The sequence below is a fragment of the Puma concolor genome, chromosome A2, assembly GCF_028749965.1.
Source record: "Puma concolor isolate L17-30 chromosome A2, mPumCon1.1.hap2, whole genome shotgun sequence".
NCBI classification, from domain to species: domain Eukaryota; kingdom Metazoa; phylum Chordata; class Mammalia; order Carnivora; family Felidae; genus Puma; species Puma concolor.
Window position 1 is genome coordinate 83,116,919 of NC_141668.1, and position 21,122 is coordinate 83,138,040.

The 21,122-nt window shown below is 36.1% G+C and overlaps 1 protein-coding gene and 1 long non-coding RNA gene across 11 annotated transcripts in view; both read left to right on the forward strand.

The window, feature by feature from the left end:
- Positions 1-21,122, forward strand: part of PCLO (piccolo presynaptic cytomatrix protein) — a 426,447-nt gene that overhangs the window by 224,237 nt on the left and 181,088 nt on the right. For all 10 annotated transcript variants that reach the window (XR_015248050.1, XR_015248051.1, XM_086696804.1 and 7 more), the window contains exon 6: positions 156-2,170. Coding sequence is in view for 8 of the 10 variants with exons in the window: in XM_086696804.1 (XP_086552930.1) it covers positions 156-2,170 (2,015 nt within the window). In the remaining 2 variants the exon portion in view is untranslated. The remainder of the gene's footprint in view (positions 1-155; positions 2,171-21,122) is intronic.
- LOC147583286 (uncharacterized) lies at positions 12,818-17,002 on the forward strand. Its single transcript, XR_015248053.1, has 2 exons — positions 12,818-16,633; positions 16,862-17,002. It is a non-coding gene; the product is annotated as an uncharacterized LOC147583286 (long non-coding RNA).

Consider the following 21,122-nt stretch of genomic DNA (forward strand, 5'->3'; position numbering starts at 1 on the left):
TGTTCAACATTGCTTTCATTCTGCATCCAATTAGATTAACCTGTGGATTTGCATGCAGTCCCATTCATTATGTTCGTCAAGATCAAGAGGGCCCTCAAACCCCAAACGCATCATTTATTCTGGGAACTGGACTGTAACTCTACCCTGTATTTCAGGTGAGGTAATGGATTATTCAAGCAAGACTACAGGTCCATATCCAGAAACACGACAAGTCATTTCAGAAGTTGGGATTAGTACCCCACAGTATTCCACAGCGAGAATGACTCCACCTCCGGGATCCCAGTATGGTGTGGGGAGTGTTTTGAGGTCATCCAATGGTGTTGTCTATTCTTCAGTAGCAACTCCGATTCCCTCCACATTTGCTATCACCACACAGCCTGGCTCCATTTTCAGCACCACGGTGAGGGATTTGTCTGGCGTGCACACAGCTGACGCGGTGACTTCGCTATCCGCCCTGCACCAGAGCCAGCCAATGCCTAGATCATATTTCCTAACAACAGGTGCGTCTGAAACAGACATTGCAGCAACCGGTATCGATATCAATGCCAGTTTGCAAACTATTACAGTGGAAACCCTTACCGCTGAGACAATAGACTCCGTTCCCACTCTAACCACAGCCTCTGACGTGTTTTCCGAAGTGGTGGGAGACGAAAGTGCCATTTTAATTGTCCCCGAAGAAGGCAAACAACAGCAGCAGCTCGACTTGGAGCGTGAGCTCTTGGAACTGGAGAAAATCAAGCAGCAACGTTTTGCTGAGGAATTAGAGTGGGAACGTCAGGAGATTCAAAGGTTCCGAGAACAGGAAAAGATCATGGTTCAAAAAAAGCTGGAGGAGCTGCAGTCTATGAAGCAGCACCTTCTGTATCAGCAGGAAGAAGAGCGGCAAGCCCAGTTCATGATGAGGCAGGAGACATTAGCTCAGCAGCAGTTACAGCTGGAGCAGATCCAACAGCTGCAGCAACAGCTTCACCAGCAGCTAGAAGAGCAGAAGATTCGCCAGATCTACCAGTATAACTATGACCCCTCTGGAACTGCTTCTCCGCAAACCACGACAGAGCAGGCAATTTTGGAAGGTCAGTACGCTGCCCCAGAAGGCGGCCAGTTTTGGGCAACTGAGGATGCAACCACCACGGCCTCGGCCGTCGTGGCGATTGAAATACCACAGAGCCAAGGATGGTACACAGTGCAGTCTGATGGCGTCACTCAGTACATCGCCCCACCTGGCATCCTGAGTACGGTTTCAGAAATACCTCTAACAGATGTGGTTGTGAAAGATGAGAAACCACCCAAAAAGAGAAGCACTGCGGCTAAAGTCCGTGGACAGTATGATGAGCTCGGGGAACATATGGCCGATGATCCGCGCTGCTTTAAAAAGATAGTGGACAGTGGCGTTCAAACCGACGACGAGGACGCGGCAGATCGGACTTATGTGAGTAGGAGGAGGAGAACCAAAAAGAGTGTTGATACGAGTGTCCAAACTGATGACGAAGATCAGGATGAATGGGATGTGCCTGCTAGAGCAAGGAGGAAAGCTCGAGTAGGGAAATATGGTGACAGCACTGCAGAGGCTGACAAGACCAAACCCCTTTCCAAAGTCTCCAGCATAGCAGTTCAAACAGTAGCAGAGATATCTGTGCAGACTGAACCAGTCGGAACCATAAGAACGCCTTCAGTACGGGCACGCGTGGATGCCAAGGTAGAAATAATTAAACACATTTCAGCACCTGAAAAGACTTACAAAGGGGGCAGTTTAGGATGTCAAACAGAAGCAGATTCAGACACACAGAGTCCTCAATATCTGAGTGCCACATCTCCACCCAAAGACAAGAAACGCCCAACACCTTTAGAGATTGGTTACTCATCTCACCTTCGGGCAGATTCCACATTACAGCTGGCTCCTTCCCCACCCAAATCTCCAAAAGTCCTTTATTCACCCATCTCACCACTTTCACCAGGCAAAGCCTTAGAATCAGCCTTTGTACCTTATGAAAAGCCCCTCCCTGATGATATAAGTCCGCAGAAAGTACTGCATCCAGATATGGCTAAAGTGCCCCCGGCAAGTCCTAAAACAGCCAAGATGATGCAGCGGTCCATGTCTGACCCCAAGCCTCTGAGTCCAACAGCAGATGAAAGTTCCAGGGCTCCTTTTCAGTATACCGAGGGCTACACGGTAAGAGTGATTCTTTTCAGTTAGAAGACAGTAGATGAGTTGATGTTAACCATGTGTGTGCAGACTTGAGGAGGTGTTGAGGCTCCTGGTAACTTAGGAACCTAATACTAAAGTTTAGTAAGAACAAGTTTATTAGAAATTTGGGGAAAAACAGAAAAGTCTCCACCCATTTAGAAATACCAAAAAAAGAAGACATCTTATGTGAGGCAAAATGAGAAAGAAATTTATTACTTTATGACCAATGAGATTGAAAGTTTTCTTCTAATCTTGAAATCTCCCAAATGTCAGTTGTAGACTGTGATTTCAGTGGATATAGTTAATATGTATTTTCAAGGATGATGGAATAAATACTGAACATAAACAAAGGGAAGGCAAAGGATGCCCTTAAATTTAGATGCAGTGACACCTGAAGTTCTTTAGTAGAAGGGTCCTTGGGGATCATCAAAGTAATTTCATCTTCTTCCAGCCAGAATGGTTTCATAAAAGGGCTTAGAACATTGACTGCTCAAAAGTGAGCTTTTCTAGGGCTGACAGATGAAAGTGTAATATGATTTCATAGTTCATTCATGCTTATTTATTTTCTGACAACTTTCTTAATATAACATCAGGTAAGCCTTAGTCCTAGGGCTTATAGAAACAAAAAAAAATATGTTATTTTAAATAATAGTGATAATTATTTAAAAATATATGAGTATGCTTCAAAGGAAAAAATATACAGATATGTTGGACACATTTGTAAAGATCTCTCTAGCTGAGCTAATAAGAGATATTAATCATCAGCTATTAAAAGTTTATTCTACTCTAAAAATTTAATATATAACTCTTTAGAAGGCTGTTGATAAATACGATAGTTCAATTTAAGACAGGATTTATGTTCACATTAAAAGTTCCATTAATTTACTGGTTTCTGAACTTCAGGTCTTCAAATCCCGAAGCTTCTAAATGGGTTTTTCTGAGATATTGCTACATTTCCACCATCCTTAAACATTGGCCATGGACTGAAAAATATGCCGTTAAGCATGACAGTCACTCTATTCATAGGTAAAGAGACATCTCGATAGGGATATTTAAAAATTACAAATTCATGTCTGTTTTCTAGTTTCATAGTGGCATTTTGTTATTACGTATTTTTTGAAACAGTATATCCTAAAAATAAAAATGTCTTCATGTGGGGGGACAGAGGTCATTAGCTGTTAAGTCAGGAAACCACTAATGCATTGAGATTTCATTCAATTTACAGAGAATTATTTTTTGTATGGCTTTCTTTCTAGAATTATATCTATTGTGAGAAGTGATTCTCAATTCTGCTCTATGTGTAGGTATTTATTTTTCTAGCAGTGGCTTATAAATTCGCCTAACTAGTTTCTTGGAAAACTTGGAAAATGTGGTTTTTGACAGTACTTTAATACTGTAGGATTACATCATTACAGAATACTGTAGATTTCCAGTTGATGTATTGATCATTAACTTAATATATGGCCCAGTACCCTTAATTCATATGAACTCAGTTAGAGAAGAGATTGAAGTTGTCCGTACTTTTTCCCCAGAGTATTCACTTCAGATTTGGAAATGTGAAATGAAAGATAAAATGAGTTATGTGAGTTGTGTTATAGGTACTGATACTGATTATCTGATCATAAAAGAAGTTGGGTAGACATACTAAATAATTTCTGAGCCTGAAAATTCCTAGATGTATTGAGCCTTGAAACACAGTTCAGTGGTTCCTTTTTCTAATTGGCTGAACTCAGTGCTTTAATATGGAATAATTGTATACCAACTGAAAGATACTGCCTTATTTCCTGCACAGAGTAGACCATTTTATATACAGGCAATGTTTTTTGGCACTTTAGACACTTTGATTCTCTTATGTGAATTTCATAATTTGTTTCTTTGCCCATTTCTAGATATGCTTTCTAGGGTTAAGAAGTTTAGCTCATTAATTTACATACTGTTAATTTTCTCAGACTAGTAAAGTTGAAATGAATCACACATTTCAGTTGCCATTGAGACAGCACAGCATAAAATAGCATGATATAATATAGCATGAAAGAGAAGTTCTATTCTCTATGAGGTTCTGTGGAAAGATCTCCTTTTCTGGAAGTGTCAGGAAATGTTTCACACAGGAGGTTCTGGAATGTGAAGGTGAAATCTCTGTTGAACCATGAGAAGAAAACTGGAGGCCCTTCCAAACAGAGGAAACACAATATGTAAACATTCAGTCTGATGACCAAACATAAAGCAAAGAGGAAGAGGAAGAGTTTAACTGTAAGTGAAACTGGAAAAGTAGCAAGGAACATGTCAGAGGGACTCTAATTTTCTGAGTTAGAGTTTGGATTTACTTCCCATTGGCTATCAGGTGATTAGACCAAAACCAGCATCTTTTTTTTTTTTTTTTAACCCTTTACACTCTTATCTAGTCCCTGGACTCCCTCCACTCTTGCCTTCTTTACAGCCAATTCTCTAAACTGCACCTAAGTTCATTTTCTAAAATGTATGACAGATTGTGTCACACACTCCACAGCTTAAACTCTCCAGCAGATCCTCATCAAATTCGGAATATATTAAAAATTTCTGGACATGGACCCTTATGATCTCTTCTCTGCCTGTCTCACAACCTCCTCAGTCACTCCTCACATTAGCCCCCTCCTCTTCCTCTGCTCCTACCACTGACCTTGCCAATCTCCTCCCCATCCTGGACCTGTGTTGGGATCTCCCTCTCCTCCATCTTTGTGTGGCTCATGCCTGTCTACAGGTTTCTGCTTAAGTTTTACTTCCATAGAGAGGCTCTCCTTACCTTAATCTCTAAATAAATCTTCATATCACCATAAATTCCCATTATGCATCCTCTGAATTATACATATATATAATATATATATATATATTTAAGATATATTTACTTTATTTAAATAATTATACATTTGAATATATTTAAATTTTATATAATGTTTATTAATAGAATCTTTATTTAATCAAATATAATCTTTCTTGTCCAGTAGAACCTCACCTCTGCAAGAACAGGAGTTTTGCATTGATTGTAGCTCTCTAGTCCCAAGTGCCTAGAACAATGCCTGGCACAAAATAGACACTCAATATTTATTGAATAAATGTATTAAAGGGAGAAGTATAAGCATAAAAGCAATGGGACAAGACATGTGTTAAAAGACTCTGGTCACTTACTTTTTCATTGCCACAATCTAGACCCATCCTAGCAAGTCCTGTTGATAACATAAAATGATACCGCCTTTACTTAAAGTGTGACTTCCACTTTGTTTCTCTTTGGGTAACACATCTGGCAGACACACTGAACAAGTTGAATGGTATTCAGCTATTAGGCAGTCCATTTACCTGACAGATGAAGAACAAAACCCAGAGTAGATTAGTACCTTTATCATTGTTCCTTAATAAACCAGTGATCTGGTCAGAATTAGAATATTAGCCTCTGAACTTCACAGTTCTTGTTTTCTATTAGTCTCTTAAAAAAACTCGCCATTATCTGATCTTTCTTACTAATTCAGGACCATGCTTGGTCTTTTTATCTTGTCATTTCCTCTGCTCTACCTACAATTCTGATTTAAATCCCTCTCAGTTAGGTTTATTCATTTTTAAATGTATTCTTGCTTTCATTCACCCATTATATCAGTCACTCACTCTTTGCTCTTTTTCAGACACTGTGGTAAGCTCTAAAGGTACAAGGTGACTCAAGGGGCAGAGTTCATGCTTGAGTGGGATCATTTTGCTCTTCTTGCCCATGAACTGTATTAGTTTGCTAGGTTTCTCAGAACAAAGTACCACACGCTGGATGGCTTAAGAAAAGGGAAATTTATTGTTTCAGTTCTAGAGGCTAAAAGTCCAAAATCAAGGTATTAACAGGGTTGGTTCCTTCTGAGGGCTCTTCCAGGCCGCTCTCCCAGCTTCTCCTAGCCTCTGTCATTCCTTGTCTTGTAGATAGCGGTATCCCTGTATTTTCACCTTGTCTTCCTTCTTTGTCCATCTCTTTGTCCAAATTTCCTTTCTTCATAAGGACACCAGTCCTCTAGATTAGGTTCTGCATCAGTGACTCAGTTATAATTTGATTACCTCTGTAAAGGCTCTGTGTCTAAATAGTTTCACATTCTGAGGTGTTAGGGATTAGTACACCAACATACTTTTTTTATGTGTGGTCAGGGGATGGGGGAGAGACACATTTCAGCTCATAATATGTATTGAAGCTCTATACTGTACATTTTGTTTGTTCACAGACAAATGTGGACTGTTTTTGCTTGGTTGGTTGACTTTTGGTCGTCTTTCCATACTCATATTTTTTTTCCTTAGTAACTGTCTCAGAAACTTTTTGGAGCACTTTAGTTATTACAGAATTCTTTACCTTATGGGTAAAATTTTCCTGAGGCACCTGTGTGTCTTAGTTGACTGCGCATCCAACTCTTGATTTCAATTTGGGTCATGATCCTAGGGTTGTGGGATTGAGCCCCATTTCATGCGTGCTTTGTTTTGAGTTTGGAGCCTCCTTAAATTCTCTCTCTCCCTCTGCCCCTTTCCCCCTCATACACGATAGGTAGATAGATAGGTAGGTAGGTAGGTAGGTAGGTAGATAGATAGATAGAAAGAAAAAAAGAAAGAAGGAAGGAAGGAAGGAAGGAAGGAAGGAAGGAAGGAAGGAAAGAAAGAGAGAGAGAGAGAGAGAGAGAGAGAGAGAGAGAGAGAGAGAAAGAAAGAAAGAAAGAAAGAAAGAAAGAAAGAAAGAAAGAAAGAAAGAAAGAAAGAAAGAAAGAAAGAAAGAATCTTCCTTCCTGGAGATTTAAATTTCATTTTATTCCCACCCTTTTGGAATTCACCTGTGTGTGGCATAAGATCCTTTAATTCACATATGGTTTTTCCATCTTGGAACTTGGATCACATCTTTGACATAGAAGTTCTAAGGCAGAAGTATCGTTAGTGTCTAGTTAGTGTTTCAATGGCACTTTGAGTTCAGGCTAACCCCTACAATGTCCTGTATATTCAATTTATTAAAATTGGCACTAATTAACATAAAAATCACAAAATAATGTGTACAGCGTGCATAACTGAAGCAGGGAGTTATCTGAGATAATTTTATTGAGTTATGTAATGTTCCCCAATGTCTGTAAGACATTCTTCCATTTTCCAGACCCCATCATTCTCATATCAAAGTCATAGCTCCAAAGCCAAAATCTGTTTTTTGACAACTTCTATGTAATGAAAAAGTTTTACCTTGTAGCTGAATTCCCTTTACAAATGAAAATTTTTAACTCTGAATATAGATGGAAGAAAATTACTACCTTTTTCCTTAAGTCCTTCAGTTTGTTCCTTGGGAAAATTCTCAAGAGATATAACAAAAACAAAGTCAAAATTTATTGCTTCCAAGGGGTTAAGCTGACTACTTAGACACAACTTGATAATTATTTCTTTTCATCACAATTTAGAAAGAGCAAGGGAAGAAGTATGCTTTCTAATGGAAGGTTCTATGTACACAATGATTTTCTCACTTTTATTAGTAGAATACTTCTTCAATTAGAATGCTTAATGGAAGCTAAATAGTTTTAAAAAAAGGTGGAAAATGATGTGGAACGATCAAATATCTATCTGTAATGATTAAATGAAGTGACATTCACTACCTTCCCATCACAAAGTCTGGCAACTGTAGATATCCAGTAGTGTTGAGTTCCTTTTCTCAGGTAGACATTTAGCAATATCTCTATTTCTTCAGCACAAATTTACCAACTGTCATTAAAGAGCTTTACTTTATGGGTTGATACAAATAATTCTCAAATATCCTAGTAATTATGTGGCTTTCTTATTTCATGGAATATATAATGCTGCTTCTCTAGAAAGTGGATTCCTCTGCTCTATAACCATTTTAAATTTACTTTTCTGGGTAAATAAACCAGAGCACCAAAATGTGTTCCTCATGCCTTTTATCTTTCTTATATACAAAGAGACTGATTTACATCATTACCTCAGATGATCAATAACTTCAGGATGGAAGATTAAGGATGTCCTCTACAAAATCAGGGAAGAAAGTGACATCCACTGGGAGAAATAGCATTGTGAATTCATAGGATTTGTTTGCAGCTAGAAGGGATCTAATTCACTCAAAATTCTTGATCTTAAAAATTAACATTTTAAGTTATTTCTTTTAAAAAAGACATGCATTGCAGAAGTAGTACATGTTTTGTCAGTGATGATATATACCACTTTTTGCACTAAAAATAAGCTACATTTAAAATATTATCACCTGTGTATGCCTTAAAAATATAGAGTATTAAAGCTGTTGTTTCCTACTCTTAGACTTATTGAACAAATACAGAGCTTTTTGTATAATAAATTAAACTCTTTATTAAATTTTTTTAAAGTTTATTTATTTTGAGAGAGAGAAAGAGAGAGGGAAGGAAAGGCAAAGAGAGAGGGAGAGAAAGAATGCCACGCAGGTTCTATACAACCAGCACAGAGCCCTATACGGAACTCGATCCCATGACTGTGAGATCATGCAGCTGAAATCAAGAGTCAGACACTCAAACAACTGAGCCACCCAGGCACCCCTAAAATCCTTTTATCCTAGACTTCAAACCAGGATCCTATTGCAATGCAGATGGTATTCATGAGCTGATTTTAACAAGAATATGTTTTGCTTCATTGACTGCTGTTTTGATAGCTATTTTTAAGATTTTTGGAACTCTTTAATATGTATTTCTGAAAGTAATTTCCATAACCTAAAGTGAAAAATTTTATTTCTATCAATTTTATTTCTGTCAGAACATGCAGAATTAAGAAATAATGACTAGGATGGCCTACTATGTTTTGAAAATTAATATTTATTAGGGATTGCTTTTTATTACTCTTTTGAAAAAGTAAATCAGTCTGTTAAAATTTTGATGAAATTACCTGTTTTATAATGGTGGTATTTATGTATGTCAGTAAAGATTAGTCATATATTTAAGACTGGCTTTGTAAATCATAATTATTCTTTCTATAGCTCTTTATTATTAATATATTTTTTCATGATATTTTTTTATGATTAAAATCCTGCATTTGAAAATATAGGTGCTTTAAAATTGAAATAGAAAATACTATTTTAAAGTGTTTTTCAAAATGAATGGCAGTAAAATAATAATTTATGAGAATTATTAGTTTCTAAAAATAAAAACTAATGTATGCATATATATTATAAATATTATATAAACACATATATTACATTATATGTTATACATATTATGTTGTATTTTATATATGTATGTATACATATATATACATATATATGTGTATATATACACACTGAGTGAAAACCGAAAAAGGTTTTAAGTTGATCTCATCAATTTAGTGCTAATTTGTTAACATTGCTATAGTCAATATGTAAGGATTAATTTTAAAACACAACTTTTAGACTGAAGGAGAAAAAAATCATTCATATTATCCTTAACCAGACATCTGCATTTAAATATATGCAAATGAGCATAATTAAAAGAAACAGATTTATGATTCTAATGTTCACTGAGAGACCTGTGCTAAAAAATGTAACACTTAACTATTTGGATATGCCGGTTTAACACACGGGGGCTATGAATTAATAGAGCATTGATTGTTACTGATGCAGTTTAAAAACATAGAACATTATTTAACATTAATTAGCTTCCTAAGTGTATTATCATAGTATTAGGTTTTGTTTTTGTTTTTGTTTTTTTATGTTTGTTTTGAGAGAGCACAAGCAGGAGAGGTGCAGAGAATAAGGGAGAGAGAGAATCCTAAGCAGGCTTCCACCCAAGAGCATGGAGCCCTATGCGCTATCAGCATGGAGTCCTACACGGGAGGCTCAGGGGCTCAATTCCGTGACGGTGAGACCATGACCTGAACCGAAATCAAGAGTCAAACATTTGACCAACTGAGCCACCCAGGTGCCCCATAGTATTAGTTTCTTTCTTTTTTTATAATATTTATTTATTTATTTATTTATTTATTTATTTATTTATTTATTTTTACAGTTTTATAGAACTTTTTATTTTATTATTTTTTAAATATAATTATTGTCAAACTGACTAACATACAGTGTGTAAAGTGTGCTCTTGGTTTTGGGGGTAGATTCCATGGTTCATCACTTACATACAACCCCAGTACTCATCCCAACAAGTGTCCTCCTCAATGCCCATCACCCATTTTCCTCTCTCCCCCACCCCCCTCATCAACCCTCAGTTTGTTCTCTGTATTTAAGAGTCTCTTATGTTTTGTCTCCCTCTCTGTTTTTGTTTTATTTTTCCTTCCCTTCCCCTGTGTTCATCTGTTTTGTTTCTTAAATTACACATATGAGTGAAATCATATATTTATCTTTCTCTCACTTATTTTGCTTAGCATAATACCTTCTACTTCTATCCATGTTGTTGCAAACAGCAAGATTTCATTCATTTTGATTGCCAAGTAATATTCCACTATCTATCTATCTATCTATCTATCTATCTATCTATCTATCTATCCATCCACACACCACATCTTCTTTATCCATTCATCAGGTGATGGACATTTGGGCTCTTTCCATAATTTGGCTATTGTTGATACTGCTGCTGTAAACATTGGGGTGAACATGCCCCTCTGAATCAGCATTTTTGTATCTTTTGAACAAATACCCGGTAGTGCAATTGCTGGGTCATAGGGTAGTTTGATTTTTAATTTTTTAATGAACCTCCATACTGTTTTCCAGAGTGAATGGACCAGTTTGCATTCCCACCAGCATTGCCAAAATGCTCCTCTTTCTCCACATCCTCGCCAACATCTGTTGTTCCTGAGTTGTTCATTGTAGCCTCTCTCACAGGTGTGAGGTGGTATCTCATTGTGGTTTTGATTTGTATTTCCCTGAAGATGGGTGATGTTGATCATCTTTTCATGTCTGTTAGCAATCTGAATGTCTTCTTTGGAAGAGTGTCTCTTTATGTCTTTTGCCCATTTCTTCACTGGATTATTTGATTTGGGGGCATAGTATTATTTTCTTATCAATTCACTACACTTTCTCTTTTGAACAGTTGTGTGACTTCTAACTGACTGTCCAATGAAGCTACATGTATAATCTCCCAAATACATCACCTCCTAACATACACACATGCACCTTTGCAGATTTGTATATATTTCTTAAAATTATTAATTATTTAAGATTATCTAATCTGCATTGGCTCTTATTGAAAAAAATTAGGAAACCACTAAAATGATTATATTACAAAATTTGGAAAAGTCGACTTATACGTTGAGGTATAAGGTATTGAGAGGCAGCACAATGGACTTTAGTACTTGTGTGACATTTTCTTATCATCATATGCAACATCAAAATATCCGTGGTTTTGCTTTCCATGGCTTCAGTTACTGTAGTCAACCGCAGTCTGGAAGTAGATAATCCCCCTTCTGTGGTATTGTCAGATGGCCAGTAGCAGCTTAATGCGGAAAATCACAATGCCTGACATTCACCTCACTTCATCCCATCATGTAGGCGTTTTACCATCTAGCATTATCACAAGAAGAGGAAGAATAAATATAGTGAGATATTTTGAGGTAGAGGGAGAAGAGACCACATTCATGTAACTTTTATTATAGTATATTATTATAATCGTTCTAATTTATTACTATAGTTAATCTCTTATCCTAATTTATAAATTAAACTTTATCACAGATATGTAAGTATAGGAAAAAACAATATATAGGGTTTGGTACTATCCATGATTTAGGAATCCACTGAGGTTCTTGGAACATGTCTCCCATGGATCAGGGAGGACTACTGTATACATTTATAATAGGCATGTAGGCATATACATGCATATATACAATATATACCTAATGCTTTTGTGGTCTCATAGAACTAATAAAATATTTTCATATGCAGTTGCTTGGTTAAGATCCAAACCACTTATTTTCTGCAGGCTATATGTTTCTTTTATATCACAGTTTAAAATGAGGAATCTCAAATCCAGCTCAGCGTTCTTTGCACCCCACACTTAGCCTAGATTAATGCCATTTGCATCAAATGAGGTCCTAGATTTAGTAGGGTTTTCTCTTTGGTACTGTTCTATGTCTTGAATTATGTGAAGAGTTTGAATTAGGAGAGAACTTTAGAACAAATGTGCTGAGGTAAATGGAGTTTTAAATGAACTACCTCAGCTTATGTAGCTTGAAGCTATAAACAACAAAGGGATTTTAATTAATTAACTTATTTTATTTTATTTATTCTCAAGTTAGCTAACATACAGTGTAGTCTTGGTTTCAGGAGTAGATTCCATTGACTCACCACTTACATGCAATACACAGTGCTCACCCCAACAAGTGTCCTCCTTAATGCTATCACCCATTTTCCCTACCCCCATCAACCCTCAGATTGTTCTCTGTATGTAAGAGTCTCTCATGGTTTGTTTCCCTCTCTGTTTTTATCTTATTTGTCCTACCCTTCCCCTATGAGCATATGTTAAGTTTCTCAGATTCCACATATGAGTGAAATCATGTGATTTTTGTCTTTCTCTGACTAACCTATTTCACTTAGCATAATACCATCTAGTTCCATCCACGTTGTTGCAAATGGCAACATTTCATTCTTCTTCGTTGCCAAGTAATATTCCATTGTGTGTGTGTGTGTGTGTGTGTGTGTGTGTGTGTGTGTGTGTGGTGTGTGTACACATACATACACACCATATCTCCTTAATCCATTCATCAGTTGGTGGACATTTGGGATCTTTCCATAATTTGATAGCAGTGCTATAAACATTGGGGTGCACGTGGCCCTTCAAATAAGCACTCCTGTATCCTTTGGATAAATTTCTACTGGCGCAATTGCTGATCATAGGGGAAGGGTTGCCCTTCCCCAACAAAAGGATTTTTAAATCTATCTTATTTTTACCTCAAGAATAAGTTGCAAGGGATTGAAATTAAAAATAGTATAAGAAATCATTAATCTGGATACTATAGAACTACTTTTGCAGAATTTTTTTGGTTGAAAAATTTTTGTGAAATGGCAAGTAAAAGCTTAGCTTTATGAAGAACAGTAAATAACCCTCTTGAGGGAATAAAAATTTAGTAGAAATAGAAGTTTTTAATAGAAGGTGATTACACTTGTTACTTCTCCTTTCTCCTCAAGTGAATGATTAATTATGTTTAAGAAAAATTATGCATATACAAAAATTGTTTAGGTTCTGTATTAAGTTGTTTTAGCTACATGAGTTAATTACTCTCAGTAGTTTGGACCATATTTTAGGTGACAGGAACAAGCAGAGTCCCCATTGGCTTTTGTTTTGTTTTATTTTGTTTGATAAAGCTCCGCCCTAATCACAGAGCTGTCTCCAGGCATAGAAGCTGCTAGTATGGCTTAGTCATTTACTTCTTTGAACCTCGATATGAAATCTCTGCTTCAAGTACTAATTAGTGCTAATTGTGGAGAATTTCATAATACTTTGTGAAAGACTTGACTTCACAATATGAATTTTACTTTTGATGGGAATAAATGTGCATAAATTTCTTCAGAGTGTCATAGGTATTAAAGCAACAGAAATGTTTGTAACAGAAAAAGCAATGTTATATTTCGAAAAATCTTTGTTGGTGGTTTTTCAGTTCTCCCCTTTATGGCAGGATGTGATGCCTATAAATGCTCCCTCAAATGAACAACACTCACTAAGCTCGGGTTTCATTACTTATCCATCTGGGAAATCATCTAAACACCCATCCACGTATACCTTTATTTTCATGCAATTGAATGTGTAGAATTGAGAATTGGAAAGATAAGTGAACTTCTCAAAATGTCTACTAAATATTTAGTAAATATATTGTCATATTTATATGAGCCCAGGAACTTTATCTTCTAGAAGACTGGATAAAATAATCCTTGCCATTTTTTAAAAAAATTAACTGCCTTCTTTTGTTACTTATCTATAGTGTTGTCTTCTAATCAAATGATCCAGCAGTTTATGTGGAATAAGGGCCATGGTCAAGTACTGTCCAAGGAAAATGTGTTCTTTAATTTGTGGGGAGCAATGTCACATGATTTGGGCTTATGAAAAATACATACTTAAATCGTTGCAAACATATATAGATAAAAACCAGCTGAACTATTTTAATCTCATGTTCCAAGGAAGGTTGTGTAGTAGGCCCAAGGATGGGTAATCAATCAATGAGAGAGAAACAAGAAACACTAGAGGTTTCTGTGATTTTGTGGTTTTAAGGAGTCTAAACATAAAATATCTTTATTATCCCAAGATAATTTAGTAGACACTCTCCACCACTATTAAAATGGTCATTATGTTTTCTGTGACTGTTGATAAATAGTTATTGAATCGTCCCTTAAATTGGTAATGAGTCAGTGCTCTGGAAAACGTAGCACATAAGTAAGCAATCATAATTCCAGTGCACCATGCGCAGAAGGTAGCATAATTAGAGATTTACACCTTACAGCATGTGAAATCAAGTTAATTTTGTAGTGGTGAAAGATTGCCAATTGGGAAATATTTTATAGAAGCCTTGGAGGTCACTACAATCTCTCTTTGCGGATCAATAATTATTATCAAAATGGAATAATTCGCAGGTAGCCGTAGTACCATAGTCAGCATGCCAGCGTACAAAGAAAAGGCTGCTGAAAGGAAAGAGGGAAACTTTTTTTATTTTTTAAATTGTGTTTCTGTTTTAGGATAAGTTTTCATGTTAATCCTTGAAATGTTTTATTAACTTTATTATTCTACTTCAGACTGTCTGCATAACCCGTGTAACATTTTCTGATGAGGGAATATTGTCATTATCTCAGTGTGGCCTGGTACAGCTGTAAATGATGCCTTACCTTGAAGAAGGAATCAGTGGTAGATCATGAGTCCTAGCATCCAGTGTGCTAGTTCGGAAGCACCAGGTAAAAGCTAAATGAGAGGGGTGCCTGGGTGGCTCATCTGTTAAGCGACTGACTTTGGCTGAGGTTATGATCTCACAGTCTGTGAGTTCAAGCCCTGTGTAGGGCTCTGCGGCTCGGAGCCTGGAGCCTGCTTCAAATTCTCGGTCTCTGTCTCTCTCTACCCCTCCTCTGCTTGCACACACACTGTCTCTCAAAAATAAATAAATAAAACATCAAAAAATTTTTAAATTAATTGAGAAAGTGAGAGGTATCTGTGTTCATCTTCCAGTGTTCTGATCTGTTACTTTCTTAAACTATCAAGTTTTCATAGCCTTTAGGTTATGTCCATGCTTTTAAGTTACTTCTTTGTTTCTCTTTATGCTTACTGGCCATCAAGCCTTCTTTTTGCCTACATAAGAGTGTATAAGCAGAATATGTTTCGCTGCCGTAATACATTTTTCAAGCAGTAACTACAGAAAGAGCAGTTTTAAACTTGGCAATAATGACGACAGTGGAAGATTTAAGGAAGAGAAAAAGGAGGTCATCAGTACCTTTAAGCATTTTCTTTTCTCCTAGGAAAATAGTCAAGGAAACGTAATGTTAAATGAAGCCACACACTAGTTAAGAAGTATAACTGTATTCTTACACAGCAGTGTGTCTTTCTAATGAAAATACAGAATTTAGAAATATAATTGTCTTACTTCTGAAACCATTATCTTTAGTTTCACTTTAATCTTTATCCTCTTGTAGTAAACATGTGACTTTATAACACTGAAGTATCAAAATGTCATATTTCTTTAATCCTTTAAAGCAAATTAATCACATATTATTCACTGATGGTTTTGTCACGGTCTAAGCCTCCATAGATCCTTAAAGACAACCTCTCTTCTGTTTATATGTCAAGCTTGGCAAATCAGGGCCTTATGTGATTTCCAAGGCCATGGTTCTTAAAAGTCCTTATCATTGGCATTGCTGTCCAACTAGAATTTAAATGTGTCTGTACAGATAAAGGGGTTAACTTTGTTTGGATGGACTCTATAACTCAAATGGTCCCTCGCAAAGCTCTCAGATCTTGAATATGACACCGACCTATGTTCATATGATTAAGAAAGTAGAATACCTTTCATTATTCTGATCTCTTCCAGCAGGAAGAACAAAACACAATTGAAGTTTTCAATAAATTATCTGGCCACACTGTAATGTATCCTTCAGTGTGTATAATACTTTGTCACTGAAACATGAAAGCAAAGTTTGGGTGCCACTGGTTAATTGCAAACAATGGAGTCTATTTGTCCCTAAGTAACAGTGTGGCTGGTTTAAATTTGTAAAAATTGGAAAAAAGGAAAAACTGTCAATTTTTTTCACACTCACCTAGCATTGAGCATGTCAAATATGCAATGGAATGCTATTGCCAAAATTAGACAAAGTTTCCAAAAGCATATCAGAGCCTAATTACTCATGTGAGAAGTACATTTTATCATATTCTAATTAACTATACAAAATCTTTTGAGTGGTTCAGGGAGTTGATGCAGTTTAGAAGGTTGAAGATTTTGATTTTCTACTATAGAAATAATATAGACACGTAAAAAAAATGTGGCTGGTTCAGTTTATTATAAAATGAGGTTGGGGCGCCTGGGTGGCGCAGTCGGTTAAGCGTCCGACTTCAGCCAGGTCACGATCTCGCGGTCCGTGAGTTCGAGCCCCGCGTCGGGCTCTGGGCTGATGGCTCAGAGCCTGGAGCCTGTTTCCCATTCTGTGTCTCCCTCTCTCTCTGCCCCTCCCCCGTTCATGCTCTGTCTCTCTCTGTCCCAAAAATAAATAAACGTTGAAAAAAAAATAAATAAAATGAGGCATAGTTTGTTTTTGTTTTTTGCAAATGCAGAAAATTATAGCTAGGTTTTAATAGCCACTACCATGAACTACAACTTTAAAACTTAATTTTAACAAAAACATATACATTCCAGAAGTAAAAAAAAAAAAATAAGCATTTATTTTGAGAGAGACAAGCACACACATGAGCAGGGAAGGGGCAGAGAAAAAGGGACAGAGAGAATCCCAAGCAGCCTCTGTGAGGTTAGAGAAGAGCCCAATGTGGGGCTCAATGTGGGTCATGAAATCATGACCTGGACCGAAATCAAGAGTCAGACCAACTGAGCCACCCAGGCTCCCCAGAAGTAAAACTGTTTTAAAACGTGTTTAGATTTTGTTCATATCTCAGAATTTGGGGAGTAATAATATATCCTGTTTTTTTAAAATGAGGTGAAATTCACATAACATAAAATTAACCATTTAAAAGTGAATGATTTAGTGGCATTTTGCATACACAAAATTGTGCAACCAGGACCTCTATCCAGTACCAACAACTTGTAATCAAACCAAACATAACCTCCTTACCTGTCCTTGTCTATTAAGCACATACTGTCTCTTCCTTCTTCCCTTCAACTTGGGCAACCACCAGTTTGTTTTCTATCTGTATGGTTTTACCTGTTCTGCACAGAATCATGTAATAACCTTTTGTCTCTAACTTCTTTCACCTCAAATAATGTTTTCCAGGGTCATTTGGTTGTAGTATGTGTCAATATTTTATGTCTAAATTATCCTGGATTATGTATGCCACAGTTTGTTTTTTTCATTAATCTGTTTATGGATATTAGGGTTGTTTCTACATTTTGACTATTAAAACAGTACTGCACTGACCATTAATGCATGAGTATTTGTTTAAGTACCTGTTTTCAGTTCTTTTAGCTATACACCTAGGAGTGGAATTGCTGGGTCATATGGTAATTCCATATTTAACTTTATAAGGAATTATCAAACTATTTTCCACAGTAGGTAGAACATTTTATATTCCCATCAGGACTTTATGAAAGTTCTAATATTTCTTTATCCTTCCAATATTATTATCCATTTATCATCATTATCATTTCCATCCTAGTAGATATGAATTAGTATCTCACTATGATTTTAATTTGCTAATGACCAATGATAATTGAGCATCTTTTCATGTACTTAGTCATTTGTATTTCTTATATGGAGAAATGACTCTTCAAATTTTTTGCCCATTTTTTAATTAGGCTTTTTGTCTTTTTGTTGTTGAGTTACAAGTCTTTTTTATATATTCTGGATACTAGACTATTATCACATGTATGATTTGCAAGTTTTTCCCACATTCTATAGGTTTTTTTTTTTTTTTTCATTTTCTTAATAATGACCTTGGATGCACAGTTTGAAATTTTTGATGAAGTTTCATTTATCTATTTTTCCTGTTTTTGCTCATGCTTTTGATGTCATATCTAACAATCATTGCCAATTCCAAGGTCATAAAGATTTATTTCCATGTTTTCTATTAACAGTTTTATGGTTTTGGCTTTTTTATTTAGGTAGTCATTCAGTTTTGAGTTAAGTTTTGAATAGGGTATAAGGTAGGTGTCCATTTCCATTCTTTTACATATGGATATATACCACCATTTGTTGAAGAGATTATTCTTTCCCTATTAATGGCTTTTGAACCCTTGTCAAAAATCAATTAACCATAGATGTGTTTATTTCCACACTCTCAATTCCATACTATTGATTTATTTTTGTTCTTATGCCAGTACCGCACTGTTTTGATTACTATAGCTTTCAAGTTGTTCTGAAATAACAAAGTGTGGGTCCTCCAAATTTGTTTTTTCTCTTTCAATATAGTTTTGGCTGATGGAGGCTCTTTGAAATTCCATATGAACTTGATGATCACCTTTTTTATTTCTGCAAAAGAAGGCCACTGGGGTTTTTATAGGGTTTTCAGTGAATCTTTTGATCACTTTGGGTAGTATTGTCATCCTAACCTTATGATAAGTCTTCCAATCCATGAACATAGGATATCTTTCCATTTATTTAGCTATCTTTTTTTGTTTGTTTTTCAGCAATCTTTTTTTTAAATTTTTAGTATAGTAAACAGTGTACTAATAAGTCTTGCCTTTTTGGTGAAATTATTCCTACGTACTGTATTCTTTAAATGCTGGTATCAATGTAATTGCTTTGTTGATTTCCTTTTCATATTGGTCTTTGCTGGTATATATAGAACCAACACAGACATTTTTCCATTTATCTTGTGCCCTGCAAGTTTGCTATATTTACTTATTAGCTCTTAGTTTCTTTGTGCATTCTTTGGTATTTTCTATATATAGAATCATGCCATCTGTAAATGGAATTGTTTTACTTCTTCCTTTCCAATTTGTTTGCCTTTTATTTATTTGTCTTGACTAACTTCTCTGGCTAGATCCTCCAATATAAAGTAGAATAGCAATGTTAAAACTAGGCTTCCTTATCCTGTTCCTGATCTCAGGTTAAAAGCGTTCAGTCTGTGGTTTTTCTTATAAATTATCTTTATCTTGTTAATGAAGTTCGCTTCAGTTCCTAATTTTGTGAGTGTCTTTACCATGAAAGCGTGATGGATTTTATCAAAAACATTTTTTTCTATATCAATTGAAATGATCATACTGTTTCTTTCCTTCAGTTTCTGGATTTGCTGTATCACTTTGACTTTCACCTTGTAGTATGTTATCTCACACTGCAGTCTTGGGATAAATCTTACTAGGTTATTCTCTTAACATGCTATTGTATTGGACTTAGTTTAGTAGTACTTTGTTGAAGAATTTTGCATCTGTCTTCATATATGATATTGGTCTATAGTTTTCTGTGGTATCTTTGTCTTACGTTGGTATCAAGGTAATATTCACTTCATAAAATAAATTAAGAAGTGCTTACTCTTGTGTTTTGGGAAGCATTTCAGGAAGACTGGAGTTCATTATTCTTTGTCATAGAATTACCACTGAAACCATCTGACCCTGGGCTCTTTTTGTTGTGGCTGGGAGATTTTTGTTTACTGATTCAATTTCTTTTTATAGATCTCATTATAGATTTGTTCAGATGTTTTCATTATTTTCTTGATTCAGTTTTAGTAATTTGAATATTTCTAGAATTTCTCCATTTGGATTTTGCCTAGGTTATTTAATTTGTGGGCATGTAACTGTTCACAGTAGTCTCTTATTTTTTATTTTTTTTTTTAAGTTCTGTAACTTTGCTAGTAAGTCCCCACTGTCATTTCTGCTTTTGTTTCCTCTATTTTTCTTTTTTTTTTTTTTTAATATGAAACTTACTGTCAAATTGGTTTCCATACAACATGCAGTACTCATCCCACCAGGAGCCTTTCTCAATACCCATCACCCACCCTTCCCTCCCCTCCCTCCCACCCCCTCATTTGTTCTCAGTTTTGAAGAGTCTCTTGTGTTTTGGCTCCCTCCCTCTCTAACCTCTTTTTTTTCTCATTCCCCTCCCCCATGGTCTTCTATTAAGTTTCTCAGGATTCACATAAGAGTGAAAAAATATGGTATTTGTTTTTCTCTGTATGACTTATTTCACTTAGCATAACATTCTCCAGTTCCATCCACGTTGCGGCAAAAGGCCATATTTCATTCTTTCTCATTGCCAAGTAGTATTCCATTGTGCATATAAACCACAATTTCTATATCCATTCATCAGTTGATGGACATTTAGGCTCTTTCCATAATTTGGCTATTGTTGACAGTGCTACTATAAACATTGGGGTACAAGTGCCCCCATGCATCAGCACTCCTGTATCCCTTGGGTAAATTCCTAGCAGTGCTATTGCTGGGTCATAAGGTAGATCTATTTTTAATATTTTGAGGAACCTCCACACTGTTTTCCAGAGTGGCTTCACCAGTTTGCATTCCCACCAAAAGTGCAAGAGTGTTCCTGTTTCTCCACATCCTCACCAGCATCTATAATCCCCTGATTTGTTCATTTCAGCCACTCTGACTGGCGTGAGGTGGTATCTGAGTGTGGCTTCAATTTGTATTTCCCTGATGATGAGCGATGTTGAGCATCTTTTCATGTGCCTGTTGGCCATCCGGATGTCTTCTTTAGAGAAGTGTCTATTCATGTGTTCTGCCCATTTCTTCACTGGATTCTTTGTATTTTGGGTGTGGAGTTTGGTGAGCTCTTTAAAGATTTTGGATACTAACCCTTTGTCCGATATGTCATTTGCAAATATCTTTTCCCATTCCATTGGTTGCCTTTTAGTTTTGTTGTTTGTTTCATTGCCAGTGC